At 43.8% G+C, this 27,799-nt stretch overlaps 1 protein-coding gene across 2 annotated transcripts in view; it reads left to right on the top strand.

Moving 5' to 3' along the window:
• The window catches only part of CCND2 (cyclin D2), a 40,151-nt gene extending 12,352 nt beyond the window's left edge, over positions 1 to 27,799 (top strand). The window contains exons 5-8 of one of the 2 annotated variants that reach the window (XR_005104458.1): positions 5,660 to 5,790; positions 23,618 to 23,769; positions 25,219 to 25,312; positions 25,981 to 27,799. Coding sequence is in view for 1 of the 2 variants with exons in the window: in XM_037389172.1 (XP_037245069.1) it covers positions 5,660 to 5,790; positions 23,618 to 23,769; positions 25,219 to 25,237 (302 nt within the window). In the remaining variant the exon portion in view is untranslated. Of the gene's footprint in view, positions 1 to 5,659; positions 5,791 to 23,617; positions 23,770 to 25,218 lie in introns of both variants that reach the window. The other variant, XM_037389172.1, reaches the window with a different exon arrangement.

Consider the following 27,799-nt stretch of genomic DNA (forward strand, 5'->3'; position numbering starts at 1 on the left):
AGGTCTGCATCCTATTTTACTTGAGAGTTTTTTGTTTGGTTGTACTTGGCACTGCCATGCCCTTTTTTGAAGGGCTGAAGAGTCATCTGGTTTTGCCTTTGAAAGCAGAAATAGTTAACATGGGGAAAAAGTTGCAGTGTCTTGTAGAAATAGGAGAGCAAGAGAAAAAAATGGCCAATGCAGTTAAAACCAACTGCCTTTGTAAAAAAAAAAAAAAAAGTAGCACACTGACATGGAGTTGCATTTGGATCAAAACAGACAAGAATTAAATTCACTACTTATATTGCTTTCCTTAGACCTTTCTTTTAAACTTAGGTGGTTAAATATAGATCCATCCTTGTCTTCGTAGTACAGTCAGACATTGGCTGGGTGAAATTTGAGGCTGGGTAAAATTTGGCCATTACCTGTATCATTTTAAACACCAGCACTGATGACTGTCATGATTCTGTTCTGATGAAGGTAATATTCCTTCTTTCCCACCCCCACCCCCAGCCCCCGCCCCCGTGAGAAGCATTACCTTCCTCAAGACAGCAGTTTCCAATTCTACATTCACAACTCTGGAAAGAAACCTCTATCAAATTATAGAGATTAAAACTGCTATTAAAAAAAACCAGCCAGCAGCCAGAGTAGTAACAAGGGTCATGTAAGAAAGTAGAGTTCCCACCTGGCTTTGACACACTGGGCACGTTCAGCCCAGATATTTGTGAGGCTCTTTTCCTTCCGGCAGTTTTTATTTATTGGCTGTGAGTTAGGTCTTCCCCTTGCAGGACCTCTCTGGGTCCCTGCCTCCAGTTCCCTCCTGCTTTAGACTGACTGTCAACCTTGCATTTTCTTGGCTCAGCGGTAGTGAAGTCCACTGGATCAGGAGACAGCCAGCAAAACAGCCTGGCCACGGTGTGCAGGGTCCTAGATCATGGATTACATGTGCCGCACGTGCAGAAAAATGTCCTCGGCACGTGCATGCATTCATGCCCTGACCGTGTGAGCTCCAGTCTGCAAGCAGGGTGCGCGTTCAGGGTACCCTGAATTTGCTTGGTAACTCTGGCTGAGTGGTCCAGAGGTGGCGTGTTTCAAAGGGCAGTGTTTCTTGTATCACCTTTTTTTATTTCCAGCACTGAAAGCAGTGGGGTTGTTCAAGACTGGCCCCTTGTTTTTAAGGTCCTTTATGAAAAAGTTGATGCCAAAACAGGAATGAGATGGTTGCTAGTGTTTATTGCCTGGAAATAGAAGGTAAAACAAGTCCTGCTTTCTGACAGCCCAGTATCTTCCCTTGAAGTGTTCATGTGCTCCCATTTTCATAGACGACATGTTGTTGCACTGCTTCTCTGACAAGAAACAAGACTCTTGTACTTTCTCATGGAATTGCATGAATCACAACAAAGTTAGAGTCAGAGCCATACCTTCTGTGCAGACTCTGTGTGCCAGTTAACCAAGGCTGCACGTACATCCAAAAGAAGGATTTAGCTTTGCTTCAGGTTTCCAGTAAGAAGTACCTTTTATAAGATTCCCTCTGTAATTCAGGGTTCATCAACTCCAACAAGAAATTAAAATAAAAGCTTATGTTTCAGCTTCAAATGTTTAGGTCATCTCTCTCCTCCTTTTATTTTGATTTTTATTTTTTAAAAGCTCAGGGCAAGCTTTTGACTTAATTCTGGGGGCAGTTTTACCTGGGTTAAAACTGAGTCAGGATGGTGGGACTTGGTTTGTTGTCATGGAGGGAGCAGGGATAGAAGGTTATAATTGAAAACAACATGTAAAAAGCTTGGTTTGAATTTCTTGATGGAATGTAAGAGACTCGGGGGGTTCTGCATCCCCTCAGATACGGTACTTAATATTTATGCTTTCGTTGCACCTTGACAAACATTTCACGTAGTTATTGCTTTGCTTGAATATGGAAATATGTTAATTACGGCCTTTATTCCACTGCCTGCTCTTTTCCTCAGCCTTTTCTATTCAACCCTCTAGGTGGCCCAGCACAATGTGGCTTCTTTTCTTTCAATGAGCTCTTTCCACACTAATAGGGTCCAGGGTGATGTGGAGAACCATGTGCACAAAATTGGTGCACCACCCCCCATCCCTTTGTGGGCATGTCAGGTTAAATTCATATCAGCAGGAGGGTCACTGCCATGATTTTCAATAGTGCGAGATGAGGTGATGACTTCAGACAATGGCGCCACACTCTCCAGTTGGAGACACTTGCCTCACCAGTTGCAGTAGTTAATTAATATGCTAAAAATAGAAGCCAGTGATACAAATCGCTGCCTGTTGTACAACAAAGACTGGGCATGTGTAGCTTTGATAGCCAAGTTTATGGTGCTTGTTATGGAGGGAAGTTAGTTTAGAGCTAGAGGCAACGTAAGACTTTCTGGATGCTGAGCTTTAGTCACTCCGGGCCTCTGGCCATTTGCTCGCTGTCTCATTTGCATTATGAATGACATTAAGGGAACTAACAAGGTTATTGGGCATAGAAATGTTCGCATGTGACCCCACGTGGAAGCAGACCTACAGCAGTGCTAGTTGGCAGGGGCACTGTGGCTCTTTATTCGGCTTCCTAGGAAGACGGCTTCTGGGAGTAGATACAAAATCAACCACGAGAAAACTGGTGTTCGGATAATGTGAAGGTCTTGATGCAAGCCCCTCAGAGGCAAGGAAGTTCAGAGGGCAGGCTGGATCTGTGTCCTTCACTCAGCCTGCTGTGCCTGGCCGGTGCTGAGTGTTGGGCGCAAGACGTGGGAGCTCCAGGTTGCTTGGGTCTCCCCACCAGCCGCTCAGGGCTGGGTGAAGCTGCTCCGTGGGGGCTCAGTGGCTGTGCATGAGGGTGTGGGTCCATCTGGGCCTCTGCGTGGGTCCGTTTCCCCCTGCTGCTGGCTCAAGTGACGTGTGGGAGGGGATGGACTTTGGTTCTTGCCCACTGCATCATAGCTTCCATAGGGACTGTCCAAACACCAGCAGAGATTGAGAGGTGTCACGTCATCTGTTTATTACATCTTCCCAAAATCGAGACAAGGAGGGGTAAATGATAGGAAGTTCATTGCCACCTTGTAGTTCCCATGCGTAACTAGGAGACAGGTTGTCAGGTCCAAAGGTTAAACGTGGGAGTCACTTCCCAACTTAGGGCCATGTTGGCCCAAGCGCAGCCTCGTTCACACTAATGCAAGCACATGGCATTCACAGACCCAAGCAAAATGCAGTGTGCACAAGAGGAGAAACTGACTCACGGAGACGTAGTCTGCTTTAATTTATCCCTTTTCTAAAGAGATTAGTGGGATTGCTGATGAATCACTGTATGTAGATGAGAGCAAATTTCACATTTGAACATTCTTAAATCTTATAGATGTTTGTTATTTGCCTGGCGGACCAGGAGGAGACTGGACGGTCACACAAGCCCATAAACATTTACAGTCTTTATAAAAACCTCTCATTATTGGAGTCCTTTAACCATTCCTGCTCTTCGTATTGGACTTTGTAAACTGGTAGCCCAGCGATCATGCTGGCTACCAGATCAACCCACAGGAACGAGCTACTGCAGCAGTCACCAAGGGCTGAGTCCTGGCCCCCCCGTCAATAGCAATGAATGAGAATCACAGAATGGTCGGGGTTGGAAGGGGCCTCTGGAGATCATCTAGTCCAACCCCCTGCTAAAGCAGGTTGCACACAATCGTGTGCAGGCAGGTTTTGAATGTCTCCAGAGAAGGAAACACCAAAACCTATCTGGGCAAAAAGAAGAGAGGCAAAACGGCATAAAATGAGGGTAGTTTTGAGGGCTTAAAATCCCACTGTATTTATGGCCTTGTCTTGATGTCTGGCCCGATGATAAGTGCAACCACAGGCTGAGGCACTGGGGATAGGGCAGGCTCTGTGGGGAGTGCATGTGCTGTGTGCAGGTAACTTTATCTGTTTTCCCTGTTCATCCATTTACAGGCTGGATGGGGCTACACCTTGTGTGCGTGTGTATGAATCCATGTGAGGTAAATGTGAAAGTGATTCTGATCATGAAAGTGCAGTTCACGTTACCTTGACGTGCTGAGATCAGCATCCTCAGGGCTGGTCCTGCACTGATGCGTAGGAGTCAAGGCTTTCCTGTTGACTCATTCATTAGTGGGGGCAGTATAACTTAATTTTCAAAGTCATCAGCTTTCCTATCTACAGTGGGTTCTTACTATTACAATAGTGCATAATTACTATTTTTTAATAATGGCAGTCCATATTTGTTGCTTCAGTCACTGGGAATTTGCTCCTTCAGAAGTGTTTTTCAGAAAGAGTATGATGTCTGCTGAGGTTCCCTGGTAGGAAGCAGCCTGTAACAGTGGGCTTACAGATGGTCACCTGCTGGTGGCTTTGTGAGACAGATAAGTCCATGTCAGGGTCTCAGCTCCTTCTTTTCTCTTCCCCCATCTGACATCCCCCCTTCAGTTCATCTGGATGAACGTTATGACCCAAGTTCCATTCTTACCTGGCTACTTCTTTCCTTGCGGGTCCCAGTGACGTATTCCAGTCTGGGGAGGAACATGCCATCTCCACAGCTATTGCAGTATCTGCCAGCTCAGAGTCTGGGTGGCTGATAACAGCTCTGTGTGTCTAAACTTGAACGGTTATGCAGACGTCAGCAGGGTTACAGAATTTGTGCTGGGTGAACAGAGAGGATTTGGGATCTGCCCTTAACAGAAGGGCAGTTTTCTGTAACAATCTGTTTCTATAAATAGACTGAATGTATTGATTATGGTTTATTTCATGTTAAATATTACTTGGGTTTCCTCTTCCTTCTCCTCCAGTCCCCCCAAATGAAAACTGGTAGGGAAGGATTTGTTAATGAGTTGTTGTTGAAACAAAGAACTTGCAAACCAAGTTTCATTTTAGGAAGATATTAGTAACCTAGAAAATCTCCTGAAAATGGTATTTAGTAAGACATGCCTGGTAAACCGGTGGCTGTGGCAGTATCATAAACCGTAAGATTGCCTTATAAAGGTAACAAGAACATTTAATTTTATTTCCATTTCTCTCCTCATCTCCACAGATGTGTGAGTGGAAGTTTTGAAATGTATTTTCAACTTGTTTAGTAAGAAATAGTAATGACAAATGCGATCTTTGTTTTTTCTTTGATTACGTAGCTATGGGCTGTAAGTGTTCTCACTTCCTAATTGCAAAGGTGGTAAAGATGAACTGTTAATTAAAATCTCTTTCTCGGACAGGTCTTTAAATGCTCCAGTTAATTAAGTCTTTAAAAACTGACGTGACTAAAAATCTCAGTTTGGTCCTTTGTGATACCTTATTCCAGTTAGTTTTCCAGTTAGAGAGCTCTAATGTGACCAAGACCCAAATTTCTGACACAAATTACAGAAGGCCTCCTTCTTCTCTTTCATTTTCTTTAAAACTAAGGAGAGACTATTAAAAATTGTCCAGGTTTATTTTATGCATCAGTGAGAATAAAAGACCAAACCGCATTTCCATTTTAATTTGCAGATCTGTTACCCCTCCTTTGACTGCTTGTGATGAGCAGTGTGACTAATGAGCTCCGCTGGACCCAAAAGAGTGGCACTTTTCCCTTTCTTCTACTTCCCTGTTTTTTATTCTTGGGTGTGGTTTTTTATGTTGCTTGCCTCTGATGTTTTGCAGCTTTTCTGGTCTGGGCTTGGACTAATTCCCAGATCTATTCTTGCAGATTTTAACTTCGCCATGTACCCACCGTCAATGATAGCAACTGGAAGTGTGGGAGCAGCCATCTGTGGCCTTCAGCTTGATGATGGGGACAGCCTCACGGACCTCCTGGCCAAGATCACGAACACAGATGTGGTGAGTGTCCTGCATTCCTCTTCTCCTTTCACTTCTGAGGGCGTGGTGGAGAACTGGGCCATCAAACCCGGCCTGTTCCTGAAAGCCCAGCGGAGTGAAGGAGGGGCATGCTCCCAGAGTGAGTGGGTTGCAGGTGTGCACCCAGCACCTTGGTTGCGGCGCTTTGAATGTCTAAAGTGCCTTGGCCTCCTGGGATCGATTTTCATTCATGCTTTATCCAGCAGCTTGGTGGGGAGAGTGTGCTCTTCCTGCCCTGGCTGATGGTCAGGCATGCTACAGGGGTGAGCTGCCTTGGGTACCACCTTGGGCGATGGAGCGAGCAGGCAGACAGCATCCCCCAGGGCATAAGGTAAACCGGTATGTGTGCTGGTCCCTTGTTCACAACCTTGAAACTGCTCTTCTGGCCCTTGTTGAGGTATCATCTAAAAATCCTTGACTTTAAGGAAGTGAATAATGAGCTAATCCTCTGGCACTGGCACAGTGTGAGGCAGGTGCAACCCAGGCTGCCTGTGTTTTTGTCTGTAACTTCACTAAGCTCGCCCCATGAAAGGCGTTTCTTGGCTTGTCAGAAAGTCCTGTCATCAGTAAGACAGGTGAATCTGATGTCGTTTCAGTGGTGTTCAAACTCACTCAGAAGCGATTTTTTTCGTCTGGGGTCAGCTTCTATTGGGGACATCAGAAAAACCCAAACCTGACAGCTCTGTGTGGCAGTCTCAGCAGGAAGCTGGGAGGACCGAAAGGAGCGCTGGGAGTGCCTTCCCCAAGGGGTAGTGCCTCTTCTGCCTGCTCCTGTGTTGGGGGGACACGGGAGAGCTTACACTCCTGCGGGTCCAAACCACTTGGTCTGTGGATAAACAGGTTTCATCTCTTGCAAAGCTGACATGTTTTGCCGTGATGAAATTCACTCAAAAGGAAGGAAGATGAGTGAGGCTTTCTGAAGTGCAGGCCACTAGTAAGATAATGCTTTTTTTTTACCATAAAAATGCCAGTATCCAATGTGTAATGTGCTAACCATAAAACTTTTAATTGTTTTTACTTCGCAAATACCCTGTGCAGTTATTATTTCCTGCAAATATTCAGCATTTTTGTTAAATAGGAATAATCTAGTTTAACCAAAAAGGGAAGAACTCCACTATTTCTTTTTTTCTTTCAATCAAATTGATCCTGATTTTCAAGTGCAGTTCCAGGGCTTCCCGTTTCTTTTGCTTGGAACTGGGTTTTGCACAGAAAAATGAATATTTCCGGTTCTGAATGATTATAATGTAAATCAAGTAGCTACTGAAATTTAGCATATTTATTTCAGTGTAAATGAAAATTTTATACAGATAGTTGCTCATTTGTGTCTGTTTGGTAAGTGTGGAGAAACAGAGTGGTGATACATTACAGTAAGCAGCAGGAGCGTGCAAGAAGAAAAATCCTATGTAACAATTCAGACAGCATGGCCTGGTGCAAGTATTGCACAAAGCTTATTTGAACAGTTGTTACATTTAGACTGCATAAATACATTAAGTTTACTTCATTTATGTCGATAACAATCACTATCTGTTGCTGGTACCGATACTGGCATTATTGACTGAATGAAATTTTCTCCCTGGATGTTTGTCTCACTGGATATAACATGATGAGTTCTGGATGCTGCATCTAGCAAATGACTCTTGAGTGGGCAGATGTGAGAAGGGCATTAGAAACCAGTCAGAGGAAGATGAGGATTTTGAATGAGACTTAACATCCTGTTAGCAAAGGTGCTGTCTTCAGCCAAGGTGGTGAATATCCACAGAGTAAAGAAAACAGTGCTAACCACTAGGAGCTTCTTGTGTAATTCTATGTCTTAACTCCATGGAATGGGTGTCCCACTGCTGTGATTTTCCCTGTTACATGCTGATGCCAGGTGAAGTTGTTCCTGCTCGGCTGCTGCTCATTTTCAGGCATGTTTTTGCTCATGTATGCTCATACAACTGTTCATATCCTTGTGTTTCAAGCCCATCCTGGAATTGAGCCAGCTTAAAGAAGGGGGGAAGAACCACTTGTTGGTTTGGATTTAGGGGGTATGGGGGGCTTGTTTGCTTTCTCAGCCAATCAGTTCACTGATAGATTTCCAAGAACAGCCTCACAAACAGCTGGGAGAGCTGAGCACTAGCACAGGGCAGGAGATGGGGATGAGAAGAATTTCTGTAACCACTGTTGGCAGTTCTTGGGCTGCAGCTTTACAAATTGCAGCCTGACAGACCAACTTGGTAGTCAGCAGGACAAGGATAATGATGAGAGCAAAAGAATGCCAGTGTGAGGTGAGGAACAGGAACACAAATAGCCCTTACTGTGGCAGGGGAGGGACAGGGAGGCTTGCAGAGTGCAGGGGGAGTGAATAACTGGAAAGTTCAGAGGGAGCTTTCAGAAGGTTGATGCCTGCTTCCACAGCTGTGAAGCACATCACTGCCCACAGAAGTCCATGGGTAGTCATTTGGAAGGTCCTTTTTGAGGACAGAAGCAAGGGATGCTGAGGCACCACCAAACCCCAGACCTAGAACAGCTACCCTCAGCAGAGCTTATTGCTTTGTTCCTGTGCCATCTGATTAGCCATGCAGTCTTTCCATCACTGGACCGTGTTCCCCATATTGGTAAGCTCCAGATAAAACTTCCGATACTGTTTCCACAGTCTTTTAGTACTTTTTAGAAGGGAGATGCTAAGGTAGCCCTTGCTGGTATATCTGTATTTTAGATGTTTGGCGAGTTGTGATCAACTGTTGAGTAGCTGGGTTCTGTCTTTGTGGAGATTCCAGGGAGTTGTTCAGGGTGGTTCTTCCATCTCCTCTAAAGAGCTTCCCTGTGCAGTCACAAGGTTCTTGTCCCTTCTAGCTCTTCTTCAGCATGGGCAGGAGGTTTGGTAGCAGTGACAGCGTGGTGCTGACAATACTCAGCATTTAGGTGAGGGCAAGCAAGCTCAACACACGGGCCAGAAAGGCTACATCATTGGGATCCTGCAAGGTACTTAGCTGTGCCTAGATTCTCTGGTCACAGGGGAGAGCATTTCCCTCCCTCACCTGTCATTTTTGCAAAGGGATTTTGAGTATCCCTTCTTGATGCAGCCCTTGCTGCAGTAATCTGTTCCTTAGTCACTGTTCAGTTGGGTTAGTGCAGTTCGTGCTGCATGGGGATGATGATGCTCAGAAGGTCCCACAAGGCAAGGTGCAGCTGTTCGCTCATACAGCCGCTCCTTACAGTAGGGATTACACCCACGGGTTTTCCTGCTGCGCTTTTCTGCGTGTTTCTGGTTGCTGGCTGCTGCCTCGCTGCTCTACCGGTGAAGCCCTGCTTGAATCGGGATCCCATCTGATCTTCCCATGCCCAGTCTGTGTACTGGGGATGTTTGTGAAGGCTTGTAGGGGCAGAAGAAAAGTCACAGTAGGGTGGCTTTTCTGGTGGAATTATTTCTCCTTGGTGTGGTAGAGCCATGTTAATTGACCCCCCAAGCATATACTACACACAGTGACACTTGGGAAGGGAATACATGGCTCTTTTTGCTGTCGGGAGTTTTTCTGGATTCTCTTCATTTAGTACTTACAGATACACACTTAAAGCTCATGTTCTTTATTATAGGTGATACTGAGGCTTTCTTAGGCATCCCAGTGCTTCTTAATGTAAGGCCTTTATGCAGCATCTCGCAGACTGGACAAACTTTGTGTCTCAGGCTGAATTTTTCTATGCTGATTGTTTCAGTCTGAAAGAAAATACCTTCCAAAACAGCTTAGTAGTTCTTAAGTGGTTAGAAGAAAAAAAAAAGATACTGATTTTTGCATTGAAAATTTCTTCACACCTTTTCTTTGAAATTTAACAGATGGGGTTTTGTCAGAAATGTGCTTTTTGCCATCCTGGTGAAAATCTTCCCAGATCTGACTGAGCTTATATGCCTTTGGGGGAAGGGAAAAAAAATCACTCTTCCCAAATAACAAAGAACTCTTTGCATTTCACTGGTCACATCTCTGCTCCAGGAGTCTGTCAGCGCTGGGTAGAGACAAGCTTTCTTCCCTTTGCTCCTGGTCTCAGCCCACAGCAGCACAGACTGTGGAGGAGAGTCTTACTTGGCCCCCAGGTCAGAGCACGCTCAGGACAAAAGGAGCTTCTGGATAATTTAATTGCTGAAAAATTTAAGTCTTTGCAGAAGTTACAGGTGCTGTCATTTTTTCGAAGACATTTCTGTTCTTGTGGTAGTGGTAGCCTTAACTCAAAATCCATCACCTGCAAGCTGTGAAGTCTCAGCCCAACCATAGGTGGCCAGAACTTCTAACTTGGGCAAAATAGTGTATTTTTCATTAGCCAGCTATTTGGAAATGGGAGAAATATTTTGGTAGAAACTAACTTTCATCCCACATGTTAAAGCTTAAGAGATAAGCAACTGAAGACAGGGTCTCAGAGAAGTATGGAGCAGTCTTAGCAATAGGTAGTAATACCAGCTTCATCTGTAAAATGTAGATTAGTAAAAGATTGTGTACAAGTTATCCCAGGGCTGCGTTAATGAAGAGTAAAGACTATCGTAATACATTTTATGCTGATATTTAATTAAAGTTGAATGAACAGCTTCAGTTCTCTCACTTCCTAATTTCAGATGCCTGAGAGCTGTTCCTGCAGTGACACAATTAATTCATCATTGTTGCAGCACTCTCCAAACTATTAAGCTGCAACAAGGTCTTTTTACCATCTCATACCAACATACTCTTCATGCCAGTCCCTCTGCTGCCTTCTCCTTGTCCTTCCTCACCCAGGGCACCCTCTTCCTTGGCCCCTCTCTCTTCATTGGCTGCCCAACGTCGTAACTTCACCAGCCACACCTGCTCCTTATCTACACCAGCCAACCCACCACCCCTGAAGCCAGCCCACAGTTATCTATTATCAATGCTAATTAACCCAGCTTCATTCCTCTACACATCATCACTGTATGAATGCTTTTGTTTTCAAAGAGGAGGTTAGGGAAGAGGAAGAAATGAGAGTTCCTAGGCTTCAGGAGTATCATGCAGCGGAAAAGCGAGGGAATTCACAGAAATAGCAGTTCTGCAGAAGAAAAACTTGCTCCCACCGTGCCTTCTGGTAGCCCATAGGAAACCGCAGAGCTGGGGGAGAGTCCTTCCCAACCAGAGGGTCCCAGGGGCTTCTGCTGCTTTTTCTTTTGGTGTGTGTGATTGCTTAGCATGGAAACAAGATGATGGGACTTGCTTATTGGCTTTCCAAAATAATGTCACTGTCTGATGTGAAGCATGAAAAATTTCAGCTTCAAAGTTGCAAGCATATAAAAATAGAGAATGATAATGAAATCCTGATGCAACTTAATGGCAATGAGATTTTTCTGAGCTTTTACTGTTTTATAATGATAATTTGAGGGTGCTATCTGTTTGCTAGGAAATAGCAGCATAAACCAGGAGGCCAGAATCAATGGAGTTATTTTAGATTTACAGTGGTGTAACTGAGACTGGAGTTTGGCATTTAGCGCTATAATGTTTTTAATGGAAGTTTCATTAAAACTAGACCAAAAATATGTTATTAATAAACAGCATTTAATTTAGAACCCAGCTGTTGGATAAGCAAACAACCAACACACGAGTGTATCTTTCAAAAACACATTGGTGTTGGCTATCCCTGTATGAATCCAAAGCAGTGCTCCAGACTTTAGACAAGATAGTACAAGGCATTCTGCCAGTGTCATTCTAGCGATAACAGTTATTTCTGATAAATAGCTGCGCTGGGCCATTTGATGAAGGTTGAATCACAGTTTGAAGAGATGGTGACGAGGCCATGCAAACCTCAGTTTCATTACTCCTTCCACCTACCAAAATAGCAAGGAGCTACTCTTGGAGAAGTTGAGCAGCCTTAGGGGTAGTGAAAATAGCTCTGCATGGTATAGCTGAATTGCCTTTTCTGGTCATTATTGTCCCAAAGAGTCATTAAGTGCTAGTCCCACACACCTTCACACAGCTCTACAGGATGGCACTGCGTGTTCTGATCTGTTTCGCTGCCGCAGGCTGCCACACATTTCCTTCGCTGTTGCTTGGAGAGGAGAGGAGAGGCTGGTGGGCAAAGAGTTAAGGAGACCTACTTACAGGAGGCGGTGAGCTCCCTATGCATCTCTTGGTGGGTTATTGCAATGGAAAAATAAACAACTCAGGAAGTCAGGAATTTCCATACCACCCCAGACCTGCATCCACTGCACTCAGTATCCTGTCCCTGGTGGAGCCACATTCTTCAGAAAAGGATATGAGCATCCCCGCTGAGTACAATTACGGGATGTGAGGAAGGGTAGCTGAATAGGTAGGGCACATTATTGCAATCGATACTCTGCTTTTGCCACAGAACCTGTCTGGGGCGAATCTATCTCCTCACCTCCTGGAAGAGCAGCCATCAGTGTGTCAGCTCACTAGCCATGGGTCTGGAAACGGCCATGCCTGGGAGCATTTTCATAAATCATGTGCAGGGCATGCACGCGCTGGCCTGGCTACTGGTTGTACCTCCCTTTAGTCTGTACTAGGTCCTTACATTCTCTGGTAGCCCAGATCTCCTCACAGAGGACAAATACATTAAGGTTTCTTGAGGACCTCAAAAAACTATGGCAGGAGTAGGTAGATGAGGTCTTTACCTGTTACAGAGCACCTTGGACCAGTATTTTGTAGGTAAACTCAGGGAGAATTAGGCACACAACTAAGTTTTAAAGCAGAAGTTTGAGCAGAAGGTTGTGTTAGGTGACCTCCAGAGGTTCCTTTCAACCTCTTTCTGTGAGGCCGAGTGCACTGAAATGTAGAAATTATCTTGTACTAAAAATGTTCAGACTTACACCACTGGCAAAAGCTGGCAAGGTTAGATACCAGATTAAGCTGGTTAGTAGCTGTTTCTGTAATAAACTCTGTAGCACCATAGCTGCCAGAAGGGCTAGCCTGGTTCACTCTGTGGTAGAGAGGGTTGTATTTTCACGTAAGGAGCATCTTCTTCCTAGAGCCCAGCTCTCAAGGTTGCCTCCCCAGCGTCAGCAGCTGGGGAAAGGTTTTCAGGCAGAGCCAATGTGTAGGCTTGTACATGGGCACAAGTTGTTTTTAAAAGTTTGTTCCCAGATGGGAACTAGTGTGTATTGAGTGGTTTTGAAAATCCAAAGCATATTTAAGGGCCTGAGGTAGAAAGAGGAAAGGAACTGAGCTTTTCTTAAAAATCTTGTCGAAACAGCTGGCTGTGAGCCCTTGAAAATATGGAGTCAGGCTGTTTTTGAAGACTGGATCCATAATAAATGGCATTGAAAATATCTCCACTTAAATGTGCTACATCTGTCAGTGCTGGGATTTTTTTTTCCTCCCAAGGTCTGCGAAGTTCCTTCAAAAAGATCTCTGTAAATTCTGCACAGAAACAACATTCAGAACCATCACACTCAAGAATTCAGTTTCTGTTGAGCCACAGTATAAAATCATGGAAATCTATCTTGAATGGATAGCATTTGAACATTGTCCCTACAGCACATAAACCATTTATTCCCTGCTTTGTAGTGTTTAGGGCCTGTGGTTTTGGAACCAAGTAACAGGACTTGCTGTATCTTATCCTGCCTTATTTGTTGCAGACCACATTTTGTATGCAAGGAAACAACAGACAAAATAGCCTCCAAAAGAAAGGAAGAATGAGATAGTTTCCTAAGTTGTCTTTGCCTGAGTTGGCAGCTGCTCCGCTTCATTCAGCTTTTTGTTCCCCAGTGAGTGCTGTGCGTGTGTAGCAACAATGGGGTGATGCAGTTACACCGCGGGCTCATGGCGGAGTTCCGTCAGATCCATTCATAAATACAGCCTCGGCCGGCGCGCTGAGGAAGCCAGGCCCCCCGAGGAACCGGCTCCACAGCCCAAGCATTGCCGCCGGCAGAGCTCACGGGCCGCCAATGGACAGTCTGGTCAGAGACTTGCCCCCGACCTCCGGTGGGCAATCTTTGCTCGGCTCATACGGCTTTGTATAATGCAGGCAGGTTGTCACAGTTTTTTTAAAATCCCATTTTTCAATAAATGCTCGCGGCACTTATACAGCAGGGTAAATTTGTTTCTCACAGTTGCAAAATATACCTGTTAGAGATTATCAGCTTGAAATCCCAAGTCACATTAAGCAGGAAGTATAATTTCAGGCATGGCATGTGCCCCTGGATCACCCTGCCAGTGTTTTGGCTTTACTCTCACTTTTTCCAGTTCTGAAAACATTGTTCTGGCCTGTTGCTATGAGAAATACCCACATGAGCAACAGGAAACCAACAAACTGACTGTTGAAGCAAACAGTGGAACTGAATCTAGAAAGTACACTGTTGAAAGTACTGAAAAGACAGAAATTGCAGAGAAAATTGTGCCTGTTAGTCATTTTATATATTGCATTATTACAATAATGTAGCAATAGTAAGTGGAGAAATTCTGGCATAGATGATAATTTTTTGGGTTGTTTTTTTTTTTCGTTAGTCTGCATGAAATGCCCTTTGGAACGGCAAATCACTATTTTTTGCACTTGCAGATGGAAAAATAGAGACGTATCTGTAATTGATGCTCTTTGTTATAGTAGCAAAAATAGACACATTTAGGAGGGAAAATATTTCTGTTTTTAAACAGCCTCCATTAGATATGAGATCACTGAGATACAGTAAATGTAGTAAATGGGCATGATATTCCCACAGCAGCTTTTCAGACGCTTGTTTTGGAGAACATCAGCGAGCTAAAGGCCAGCACTCGGCACACGAAGGCCCCGCTCTGGGAAGGAATCCCTGTTTATGTCAACAATGAAGCATGTGCTTTGGAGAGGTTTGAATTGGGGCTTAAAAGTGAACCAGCGGAGGAATCCAGACATCTTTTGTATTTAGGAGTACAGATGACACGTTCCATGCTGGAATTTATGTAAATCCCAACGCTTTAATGCATGTCTGCTTGCTGCTTTCTTAGATTATCCAAGCAATGCATACATGACCGGAGAACAGTATTGTCACTTCAAATATCTCCAGAATCCTTTCCATTTATCATAACAGGTCCTCCACCTAAAAAAAGTCCCTTTCTGGCTTCCATTTTGCGATTCGTTTTAAGAAAGAGGTAGAGATCAGGGCTGTTAACCATTATTTGTGAACTCATGAATGTGTATGTGGAAAACCAACCACCCTGTAACACAAAAATGGCAGAAGGCTTTTGTAGCATTCCCAGCTTTGAGACTTCGAGCACTCAGGAAAGCACCCAGGGTTTGAATCTAGGCTCCTAAATCTGGTCAGGAAATGCAAGAGCGTCAAGAAGTATCCAGTGGAGTTACAGCTCGGTATTTTGCAGTGTTTGTGTGCATATGTTATATATAACAACAGTTCTACTGTTACTCTTCCGCTGCTGATTGTAGAGGAGAGTAGGGTTGCAGTCTGGCTTTTGAAAGCCCTTAAGAAATGACCCACTCAGTGACTGAGCGGGATTGTCCTCAGCCTCAGCACTGCACAGCAGTTCATGACTCTGCCTTGATGCTGGTCTGAGCGCGGCGCAGCTTGGGCTGTGGTGGTGATGGCGGGCATGCCGATCCCTGCCGACTTCCTTTGGGTTACCAGGCTGAGTTCTTGGCAGCTGGACATCTGTACATCCAAGGTGGGGCTCTCAGGTGTGGTGTCACTTCTCTTCAGTTGTTTCTTTCTGGTCTGATCAAAGGTTTTTCACTCGTTCACGCTTTGGCTGGTGCTGGCCTTACTTATTCTGTGGTTGCAGATGCACGACACCTCACCATAAAGCTAAGATCTTGTGAAGGGTTAAGCGATTTTACATTTAACAGAATTAAAATGGAACCTTGTTAAACAGTAGTTTTGCAGTGTTTGGTTTCTTCACTAAATGCTGCCATAATGCATTTTCTCTGGACATGGTAGTCCTAAATAAGTGCCATCTTGGATGCGCAAAAGCTGGGTGGCTGCAAGACTCAGGCCAGTTTCCACGTACCTGCATGTTTCTCTAAATTTAGTTTTTGATAAACAAACAAACATCAGGAGGCTTGCTGGTGTAAGCTTTCTTATTTCTTCTCCCAGGGAAGACCAAAACTGAGATGCACAAGGGGAATCTAAAAACCACAATACAAAAAAGCACTGTGTCCTGAGGCACTGTGGAAGAGATCAGAGCTAAGTTCATCACTTCTGCACAGCACGCCTCCCTGCCTGCTGGAGTCAATGAGCAGCAACGCTGTGGTGGTTGCTGATACAAGGAGTGCACAGTCTGGTAGACCTGGGTGTTACGTGACCAGTTTGGATCCAGGGGTGCACTATCATTTCTCAGCCCTGCATGGCTGTGAAATTAATCTGGTGTCTTAAACCTGGTTTAGAGTGGTTGTCATCGTGGGAGTAAGTGCAATGAATGCACAGCTGCAGTTTCCTTATGGTCACAGAAGCTCTGCATTGATTAAAAATGGAGAAAGAGATTAAAGATGCATGGCTGAAGTGTTCTACCTTCTTGTGATAGCCCTCTCTATTAGCATTTGATAGGAGTGATCTTTTTTGTTGTGGAGAAGGTGGTGTACTGCTACTCAGTTGCTGCGGGATCTGATGCAGAGCCCATCGTCATCTGGAAGGTACCATCTATCAGCCTCGGTTTGGAAGGGCTGCCAAGAAAAACTTGAAAATGGCTATATAAAGTCTATGGCAGAAACACAACCCAAGTTACTAAAACTGCTATAAAATGTCTTTTCAATACCCTCCTTTTTTTTTTTTCTTCCTCTTTTTTTTTTCCTCCCCCCATTTTTTTTCTCTCCTTTTTTAAAATTTAATTTATTTATCGGTCCAGTCATGATCTTACAGGATGGAGAGGATGTCTTGCACCTGTGTAACTCAGTAAGGCTGGGGTGACAGGCTTCATGGGTCACGGTGAGGTAGTCCTGAAGCTTGGAGCAGTCAGGACTGAAAATCCCAGTAATTACTGGTGCAAAGTTAAGAGCCTGTTGGTTGAGTTGAGTGAGATGCCCCCTTCTAATAGCTTGCCAATGCACTATGAACATCAGTTTAAAACTGGAAGCTGGGATGATGCAGTATAGGGCATATATATTAAAGAGGTGTTGAGAAGTTTGAGAAAATGAATTATGCGTAATACTCTGCAGGATCTTTGCTAGTGTTTGTGCTTTCTTTCAAGATTGCCATGAATGGAAATTGAAATAATCGATTTGTATTACTTAAATAAGTAGATGCTGCCATAGCGCTGCTGATTCCTCCTTCCAGTCATTTTCGCTGCCAGCATTTCCATCGCAGCCATGAGGGTACCTCATCAGACAGAAAAGCATTTCCTTTCCTTCAAATGCATGTTGAGTGTGCTAGTAAAATCATCCAGGGATGAAAAACTTTCAGAAAAAAAAAAAAACAAACAAAAAACCCCCCAAAGTTAATTGCTTTTTTAGTTCTGTACATGCTGAAGTAAAAATAAAACTATGGAATGGAAAGTACCTGAACTATTTTAATCATTAAAACTACTAGACCATATAGAAGAATGGGGAAGTTGATCCATGTGACACACACTTAAAAAACTTTTTTATAAAAACAACAAAGGCAACCCTACAATATTATGAAGGAATGGCTCAGTCCCTGTATTGCAAAATCTAGGGCCGTAACTTCAGTGCATTATAGCGTTCTTTCAAGGAAGATTTGCTGAAAATAGTCCGATTCTTTTTTTTTTTTTCTTTGGTAAGTTTTTTAAAGCTTTAATTCTCTCTTGTCAGTGCTATCTAGAGTCTGCAAAGCTAAAGTCCACCAGTAAAATATGTACACATGCAGCAGATCCACATGAAACTTGGAGGGGTTAAAAACACTGCATCATGGAAGGGCCAACCTGTTTGTCCTGATAGGGTTTTTGTATGTTTTGTATTGTGTCACTTTGGATTGACAGAAAGTTCCAGTGAACCAAACAGAAGTGGTAGTTCCATCTATAAAATAAGCCACTTGCTGTGTCACACTGTGACAACTGGGATGATAAGATACTCATAATAAATTAATTTTTTGTCTTTTCACTCATGAGATTACCCTCCAGATGGTGTATTTCATAACATCTTAAAGCTAGTTGTGACTCTGACCGTGGTTCAGGTGCACAACAAATGTGATTTTAGGACTTCTCATCTAAGAGTACAAACACTTTGCTCATGTGCCACATTGGCCAGGTGTAAACTTCTGCTGCCAAGTCCAGTTTATTAAAAAAGCCATTGACAGGTTTAGTTGGCATCTCATCTGGCATAAAACACATTGCTCAGATCTGTCCGCAGCACTCTGACATTGTGCTGTGCCACGTATCACCTGTTGTCCGGCAGCTTCCACGGTGAGTAAAAACCCATCTGTGACCTGAATACCTGGGCAGAAGCAGCCGTGTGGGCCTGTGTGTGATCTTCAGCAAACCAGGCAGGCGGGCTGATGGGGTAGTGTGCAGAGCCAGGATTAATGATTGCACAGCCAACAGCCACAGGTAGATGAGTTTGTTGTATCTCCATCATCAGTACTGGAGAGTTCGGGCTGCATCTGCTGGTGTGTTCCAGCTCGTTTTGCTGCATGACTGAGGTTCTCTCCTGAATCTGGCACTGGGGTTTTTTTTCCTTGCTAGATTTTGTTTGTAGAATTTGCCAACCTGCAAAATCAAGGTTTCACCGTTTTTAGTTTGTGCTGGCCAGGCAATTTTAAGCTCCTGGATGAATGCTTCATAGACAAGACTAATTAAACAGAATGTATTACTCAAGACTAATAAAAACTTGAGTTTTAATATGCAAATAGCAACTCTTTTTCAGAAAGCTATTTAATGTTGAATGCAACATGCTGGTCGTTTTACCATAGTATTCTTTGTTTTAAAGAATTCAGTGGTACATTATTTTAAGTTCAAAATGTAAGTCTAGACCAGAGCTAACACATGACAGAAGAAATCTATCAGTGGCCTGTGGATCCCTGTACAAAATAAAATCCATGCAAACTGTGACAGTTCTAGTCTGGGCCTCTTCAGAAATGACCCATTTCTCTATAAGATTGCCTAGAGATTTAATTAACCTCTTCATACATTAAATGAAGTGGCATATTGACCATCAGAAGTTTGTATAATATGTAACGGTGTAAATGATCATATTTAAGGGTGTTTAGAAACAAAAAATTGGCTCGAAATGCTGAAGCCTTCTGTTCCGTGTGTCACCACCCTTCCTTCCCCAAGGCTGGCTGCAAGGAAATTGCCTCATTAAGCTCTCCAGTCTGAAGCTGCTTGTAAAAACTCTGGCTTATTTTCAGAGCAACATACTACTTTGAAATTGGGCACCACTGTGCTTTAAAAGAAGAGATTCTTATACCCAAAACTCCCTGCATTACGAGTGTAGTCTGTTACAAGAGTCTCCAAGCTGGTGTCCCTGCGCTTCCTTCCATTTGAAAATGCCTTGACCGTTGACATGACTTGTTGCCCTCTCACAAACAGGTGAATGTTTACAATAGACCTAAAACTTGCCCAGGCTAATAACAGGGAATTTTCTTTATCTGAGTTTCTGATAGCTTTTGCTAGGTAAGTACTTTGGAAAAAAGATGAGGGGTATTTCCAGCTCCCATCATTAAACAAGCAATTTCCAGTATTAGGAAATTACTGAGCCCCTGGTAATACAAGAGCAAGTCCCAGCTGTAAAAAAAATGTTTACCTGGTTAAACAGAAGTACATATTCTTGCCTTAAAAAAATCAGTTTTACCAGCAGCAGCAGGAAAGTGTCAGCAGTCAGGGAAGCCCATCTCCTTAGCTTTTACTAAATAAAGGAAGAACGTAATGAGGTGAGGAAGGTTAAATTTTGCTTATCTGTGCTGGATCTCATCACCAGAAGATCCACTGTGCTCACGTTTTACTGCGTCTTCAAGGCATTTGTCTCAGCCTCTCACTTCTGAGGCTTCCTGCTCTACTCCAGATAAATTAGATACAAAAGTTTCCCTTCTCTCCAGGAGTGGGACTCCAGCAGATGGCAGCCCCCAGCTGATGGGAGTGCAGGCAGGAATGGGCTGCTGCCCAGTGCTCTGCCTGCCAGGCAGCTCCGGGAGGCTGGGTTTAGGTGTGCCCTCCTCCACCAAACTCCAGCTGTAATGGAGCCTGCGCATGAACCATGTGTTTGGTAACGGTGTGGCTTTTTGATGAACCTTCTGCTGGCGTGGTTGCCGCAGGAGGAGCTGTGCAGCAGCTGGGATGCTGGGAAAGGCAGTGGGCACTGGTGTGTGGATGGAGGAAGAGATGCAGCCCAGTGTGGGTCTACCCAGGGCCACAGCCTAGGTGCTGGGATGAGCTGGTGTCCTGTCTCAGGGCAGGGGAAGCAGTGACCTGGCACACCGAGACCAGTGTTTTCCAACACAGCCTTCCTGCCGTTTCTCTCGAGCGGTCATTTCTTTAGTACACCAATAATATCTGCATCCCACTGAGCTGACTTGACGTTTTGGGTGCTCTGTGGTTCCAAGCTCCATGGTTATTCACTGGTTGCAAATGATTGTGATTATGTGGTGGCTGTGACAATGCAGTGGTAGTGCCCATGAGGTACCTCTGCTCTTCCAAGAGCATCATTGCTGCTCACAGAGCATCAGGATGAATTGCAGGAGTGATAGAAATCAGGGCACGACCTAAAGGTGGCTACAAAGAGCTTGGGGTGATCTCTGTAATACGTCTAATGCAGGAGACGTTCCAGTGTACAGGCAAGGACTGGTACAACCAAGAGCAGGGTGCCACACTCTGTTGCTATATTGTGGGCTACACTGGTGCCTGCTGGAGCTCAGGAGCAGAGTGCGGTGCTCCATGAGATGGCCTGCAACCAGTCACCTGAATTCAGTGTTCAGTGCTTCCCAGGCCAACTTCAAAAAACCCTCCACGTCCCAGCTTCCCTTGGCATCATGCTTCATTTGTATTCTGACTGTGCCAGTGGTATGGCACATACGTTCCGTTTTTCCTATAACGAGGAGGGAAACGTGGGTGTCTGCGCTGGCAAGAGAACTCCTGTGCACCCCTACAAGGACACTCCTGTGCTCAGCCAAGCATAGAAGCAAACAGGATGATGGTTGCCTTCCTCCAAAGCACAGGCCTCCTCCACCATAAGGGCTTTGAATGAATGCAACGTGCAATTTTCTGAGGCATGTGTCCTTGTAGAAGAATGAAGCTGAGTTAATTATCCTTGATAATATACAGCTTATATTATCAAAATAATATTATCAAGGATAATTAACCCAGCTTCATTCTTCTATATGTCCTTACTAACCTTGGGCTGCATTTCTTGAGGACACCAAAAAGTATTTGACCCCCCCTTTCATATGCCGTGCCAAATTCTAATTACACTTAATCTCAGAAAAATACAACAGTGGGAAACTGGTTAGGAGCTAGCTGATGTTGGTAAAATCGCCAGCTTTCCTTAACTCTTTCCTTGGATATAGCAGCACTTTCTGTTGTTGTTGTGGTTTCTCCCCTTCCATAAAAAAGCCAGTCTGAGGCAGAGGGCAAAGTGTGGGACAGTTGATCTCCAGTGACTGTTGCTTGGGAGAGGTGCTGGCAGTGAGCAGAATTGCTTACATGCCCTGGGCTGGGTGCGGGATGGCTGCAAGCCACTTAGCGTGACCACAGCTCCTCTCCCAGGGACAACCCCACAGTCCCTGGCTCTTGGGACAAAAGGTGAACGTGCGGAAGGCTTGGTCTGCCTGCCACATGCATACGGTGTTGCAGCAGAGGTTTTTCATGTCGCCGTGCCCCGTACTTTGTTTCGCCATGGCGTCACTCACCATGCTGAGGGAAAAAACTTCTGAGTCAGGTTGTACATGAGTAGTCCAGACACTCAGGAGATTTCAATGACATTTCACTCTGGCTTTAGCTGGTGTCATCCATCACTATGAATACTTTAGTCTCCAATACAGCCAGCATCTTGTCCAACCCCTTTTTCCTGGGTCAGTTTGAGAAACTGTCCCTCACGGCCTCCCTTTGGCTGATGCACCTTCAGAGAAACGTTGTGATACTTCATTATATTAAGCAGGGCAGTTTCATGACAAGGAGAGGACATGGTTTTGCAGCTGGCAGCTGATGGCTAGTAGCCAAGGAAAATGGGTGTTCGTGACCCACTGGAGCTAATTGCGCTCATCACAAACATAAATGTCGTCAGTGGGACATATACTCTGCATTTGACGTGTTTTCCCAGTCGGGCTAGGATGACAAATTAAACCTCTACACATGAATATTTCAAACTCTCCTGAATAACCTGGTATTGTGTAGAGAAAGTGGGCATGTTGGTCAGAGCCCAGCTCCTCAGCATTGCAGTCGCATCCCATACTGGGTTCCAGGGATGACACAAGCGCCTGTGGAACCCCATGGAGGTCAGTGCCCAGCTCTGTTCTTCACCTCCCCTGCCTGAGAGTGGGAATGGGAAAGTGGTCTCATCGCCCCTGCCAGATGCTGCCAGAGCTCTGGTTAAAATACTCTGCTTTAAAACTCCTGCTACCAAAACCTGTGTTTCTCAACTGCCTGAGGTCTTTGGGAGAGACCCAGCTCTTATGCAGGCCAAGGCTTCAGTCAATGTGCAGTATTGGTACCTTTTCCATTATTGTAGAAGGACTCCTCAGGGCTGCATTTAGAAAAAGCCATTTATCCATCATAGCACCACCTGCCCACCTACACAGCGTTGTATTGATATGCTCACATTCCCAGCACACTGCACATAATTGGCATTGTGTTTATACGGTCATGGCTTGGCTTCTATTTTGCAATTTTTGTTACAACCAAGTGTTCATCAATGTTTTCTCACTCTTTGTTTAAATTATCATATTATTAGGTCTTCCAGCGTATTACAAAAATGTGGAACATCCTGTAGTATTTTCATAGTTGTCTTCTTCATCACTGTAACTGGTTTAAGCATGGTGAATCCTTCACATTTATTTGTTTATTCATACTTTATGTTTATCGCAGGACTTCTAATGTGCAGGGCCACAATTCTGTGTTGTTGTACTGTGTCCTGCTCTTTCTCCAACTGTTATGTAGTATAATTCGTAATGTAGTGGTCTCTGAGGCTTGGTTGTGTGTTTTTGACTTGCATCTTTTTCTATTACCTGTCTTTGCTTTAATGTCTTCTCTGAATTACTGCCAGTAGCTATTCCTGGGGCTGTTAAAATCATCATGCTCTCAGAAAGAAGGTGTGGGAGCGTACCCTACACCTCCTCTTCTTCCCTCCTCTGCTGCTGAAATCACTTTTCGTCTCTGGAATGTGCTCAGAGAACAATAATGTGGCTGCATGTTTGGGGCTGCATTGTTCTTTCCCCTTGCATCAATTTCCACAGATAAACAGACTCTTCTTTTGCCTTTGCCTCCAGGACCCAAATGCATGACTGATTAAAACTCAGCTGCAGAGCACTGCGCATTTTCAGGGACCTCAGAACTTCTTCTCTTTGATTTACCATCCATTTGCCTAACAGTAAAACTGAAGTGCCCCTGTCTGTGTGACCTCGGTAGCACACGTTGGTTATTTCAGGAGAAACATGCAGCTTTTCTGTACTGAAGACCCACCCAAGTTACTGAACCCTGCATAGGAGAATGCAAAATTTCATACACCTTGCCCTACGTTTTTTACATCACTTTGGATTCCTGCTCAAGAAAACCACACAAAGGAGCAAGGACAGGTAAAATACTAAGATTTGGAGAGTCTAATAAACGTGGCATTAGCATTGTTTAACCCAGGGAATTTGTACGCAGTGATTACCTGTGAGAGAGAATTCAGGGTCATTTTCTGTCACAGCAGACACTCCTTGGGAATACCAGATCGATGCTTTTCCAGCTTCTGCTAACGCAGTAAGGAAAAAAAGCCTTATCTCCATTAACAGATCAATTTGCTTTTTATCCTCTAGGACTGCCTTAAAGCTTGTCAAGAACAGATCGAAGCGGTGCTAGTAAACAGCCTTAGGCAAGTCCGGCAGCAGCAACAGCAAAGCAATCCTTCTAAGACGGTGGACGAACTGGACCAGGCCAGCACTCCCACAGATGTGAGAGATATCAACCTGTGAGGACATCAGCACAGAAAGTCACGCTTGCTCCCCGAGCCCTTTTATTTTTGTTATTATTTTTAGAATGATTTTTTTTTTAATCTGCTCCCACATAGAACGTATTTAAAGCTCTTTTAGGTAAAAAAAAATATACAAAAACTGAATAATGAAAAAAAAAAAAAAGCATTTGGTGCCTGTGATGTTCTACAGAAGGGAATCCCACAATATATTTGGTAATCGCTATTTGATTATGTATCAGTGATATTAAATGCTTATAAAAGCATACAAACTAGCTAGATAAATGTAAGCCTGCATTTGTGGGAACAAAGTAGAGTGTACTTGTCTGTGTTATTATGACCTAGTGCATACACCCCTTTTTTAGATTCAAGAAAGGAATCGTGTGTGCGATTTTATGGCTTGACTAGATTGCAAAGCAATAGAATAAGGGGTTTAGGGCAAAGTGGGAAAAGATCCCTGAAGCAATTGAACCATTCTGAATGCAGAAGAGATTTGCTGATCTGTCACCTCTGTTATTAGTCAGAAGTGTTTGTTGGATCTCTGTATGTTAGTTTTGTTTACTCTTGCTGTCTGTGGTAGCTGCTACCTAAGAAAGAAGATGCTTTATTTTGCCAGCCAGAAGAGCAGGTGGTTTTTTGTTTTTGTTTGTTTGGTTTTGGTTTTTTTGTTGATTTTTCTTTTTTTTTTTTTTTCAAATTCCCCTCTCCCCTCTTGACTTTTTCTACTTTTACTTCAGAGATGGTTCATTCTAAACACAGCAGCATCTTTGGCATAAGGGCAATTCCATTTACCCAGCTGTGGGCCAAGCCAAAGTTACCGAGTGTTCATGTTAGATGGGGGAAACGCACCAATTAATTCCGACCAGTTGGCTAATCAGACCGCCTTTGGATTGCAAGATGCGGTGGATCATCTGTGAAAAGCATTATATTCCTTTACAGTGCTAATGCTTCACGTCAATGTTAACTTTTGGCAGCTCCTTAGCTCGGCTGTAAAGACATTTAAATGATGCTCTGTCCATCTTCCTTTTTAACATAACCTCACTGTGTTAAAGAAGATGAGATTTGGTTTGATCCCTCTTCTATCTACCCACCTTCCCCCACCACCCCCGCACACTTTTTCAGCATTTCATTAACTTTATTGATCCACAGTGAGTGTTTTTGTAAACCATTTCATTCGAAAAGCACTTTGAAAATTGTTCCTAAGGGATTAAATGAGATGGTTTATGACGATTTTGCTGAGCAAAAAAAAAAAAAAAAAAAAAAAAGGGAAAAAAAGAAAAAAAAAAAAAGAAGTCACAAAAGCAAAGCATATAGCTTTTTATAGTCGATATTTTCCAGTATCTGGTGTACTTGGTTAGTTGTGGTGTTGCTGGAAATACCAACACCTGCTTCAGATGACATTCCTGTCATGACATTCCGGATAAAAGCCTAATGATTTGTATTGTTCAGTGTCACAGAAGGATCTTAATACCACCTGCATGCATATCTATGGACAACGAAAGAAAAGTGCTGGTGCAAAACGACACGAGTGGTAAACATCAAGGTGTGTGACTTGGAGTTTTATTACAAAAGCGTATTCAGTGTACTTGAATTTATTTTTCTGCTCCATCTGTAACGAAGAGGCATTTAGATGGCAAAGGAGTGTTGGAGCAAATTTTTTTTTTTTTTTTTGCACAGTCGTATTAACAGTTTGCAAATATACAGTATGAAGCTGTTGGTTGAAATGTTAATGTTTGCATTTTTAAGACAAAAATCCAGAAAGAACATGCTACTTCAAAGAATATTATATGAATGGACTCAGCCGTATTTGGCTAGATGAGGGTAGAAAATGGAGTAAGATTCTAAGGTTTTGTTGGTTTTTTGGGTTTTGGGGGGTTTTTGGTTTTGGTTTTTTTTTTTTTTTTGCGCTGCTAAGAAGCTATGATTTGTTTCATTCTTATTCACATTAACAGTACTTAGCTGTATTGTTTCACTGAGTGTGCTGCTATTTTATAAACATTTTTATAATATATTATTTTACTGCTTAAATTTCAAATCCTGAAGTAGATGGTTAAGTGGAGATATGATGAGTTCTTTGATTTACTGGAAATGCCCTGTACAGTTGTTTTTTTCCTAATAGCGTGTTCATGATTATTTTTTTTTTAATTTTATTTTATTTTTTCCTTCTTTCTTTTTTTTTTTTTCCTTCCTTCCTGATCACATCCTGCAAAGATGGTATACTTACCTCAGGTTTACTGGACAAAACAGAAATGGTTCCCATTTTCACAATACCTCACAACGTGACAGTTTGGTTTTTGCGGCCAGCGCTCCGGCCGTGCCGGGGAGAGGTTGCAGGCAGCCGGGGCACTGGCTCTCTTTCGGTCTTCGGTATCCTTTTCATAGTGGAAAAAATACACTGACTCTCCACCGGCAGCTTCGCCGGAGCAGGTCCATGTTTTCCAAAACCAGTGGTGGGGACAGACTTGTTACTCTCACCGCTGTCACCTCTCGCCTCGATGTTCCACGTTGGGAGCACCTGAAGTTCAGCAATGGTGTCTCTCCTGGAGGAAAAAAAAACAGTTAATTTTGTGGAAGCAAGACTCTGGAACTACACTCAGCATGTATATGACAGATCAGATCATTCCCTGACAGCCTTCATATGTTAGCAAACGTGGCTTCACGGGGAGGCGTGCCAGAGGGTCCCCAGATGGTGGGGTGACCTCTCTGTGCGCTGGGCTGTCATGCAGCTGCCCACAGCAAGCGTAGGCACCACGTCCATCATGTTTGCTTGGTTTGTTCCCCTCCACGCTGTAGGTCGTAGGTCGAGTGTAGGAGGGGGGAGCACTGATGTTGCGTGCTCCTGCCCCCCATCCCATCTCCTGTGGTGCCCCAGTCCCATGTGGGGATCCCCTCCTGCAGTATTGTCCCCCTAGGGTGCTGCAGCACTGTTGGGGAAGGGGCCCGAGGTCTGCCACCAAGCTCAGCTCCTCACGCGGCAGTCGGAGGGGTGGGCTGTGCTGGAAGGGGCAGCACTGTTCAGCAGCTCTGATGCTTCACAGGGACCCAGCAGGTCTGCGTGTGTCACTGCTGGGGGTAAGAGTGTCCTCGGCTGCAGTGATGTACTCAAAACATGCTAACTCTGGTTACACCCAGCAGAGTACTGTATTTGAAGTCTGGAAAACCTAGAACTTGAGCATTTTCACAGTAGCATTCACAATAAAAATAATGCCTAGTTACTCCTTTTTAACAGATACTAAAAAAAGTATACTATTATTGCAAATGAGGTGTGAGATTTTTTGGCCTGAATTGCAGAAATCATAACCTTTCCTGTTGATCAATTCAAAAAAATACATCGCTGTTTATACCTTCGCAAGTGCCAAAGGATTGGCGCGGTTGCTAAAAGCGTTTCTCTCTCGGCTTCCTATTGATGGTACTTGGGTGACCTTCCCCTCCCTCCCGTTATTGTAGTGAAGGAGCACCTCGTAATCTATTTATTTATATTCCCAACCTGCTTGTGAAAGAGAAAAATACTATTAATCCCATTTCAATGTCAGTGATTTATGCTTGAATAATCGGACAGCTCCTAATTACTCAGCAGACCACCTGGCCACTGGATTTTTTCCACTATGTTTATTACCATGTTCTCATGTACCTCAGAAATCACTCTCGGTTGCACAGTTTCTGTTCTCAAACTTTTTTTTTTTTTTTTTTTTTTCTTTATTGAGTGTGATGCCATATCAAGTCAACGTTATTCTCTCACAATGTGCTCTTTAAGAGGTGTGGATGTTTATATGGTCAGGGGATGCTAGAAAGTGCGGTAGTAGACATGTTCAGTGTAAACAAAAGTATTTAGAAAGTACGGGAGGTTGTTTTTGATGGATAAGACTCTGATACAGTGTAGTCTTGATTACCTTTTTAAAGGTCTTCTTTGTTCAGTGTTGTCATTTTTATTAATAACCTGTTGTTTTGACTAGTTTAAAGATGGTTTTAAGAAAAGTGTTTTGGCAGGATTAGGTATGCTGTATGGACAATAAACTCACCTTGACCTAAA

This window comes from Falco rusticolus, chromosome 5 (assembly GCF_015220075.1).
Source record: "Falco rusticolus isolate bFalRus1 chromosome 5, bFalRus1.pri, whole genome shotgun sequence".
NCBI lineage: Eukaryota > Metazoa > Chordata > Aves > Falconiformes > Falconidae > Falco > Falco rusticolus.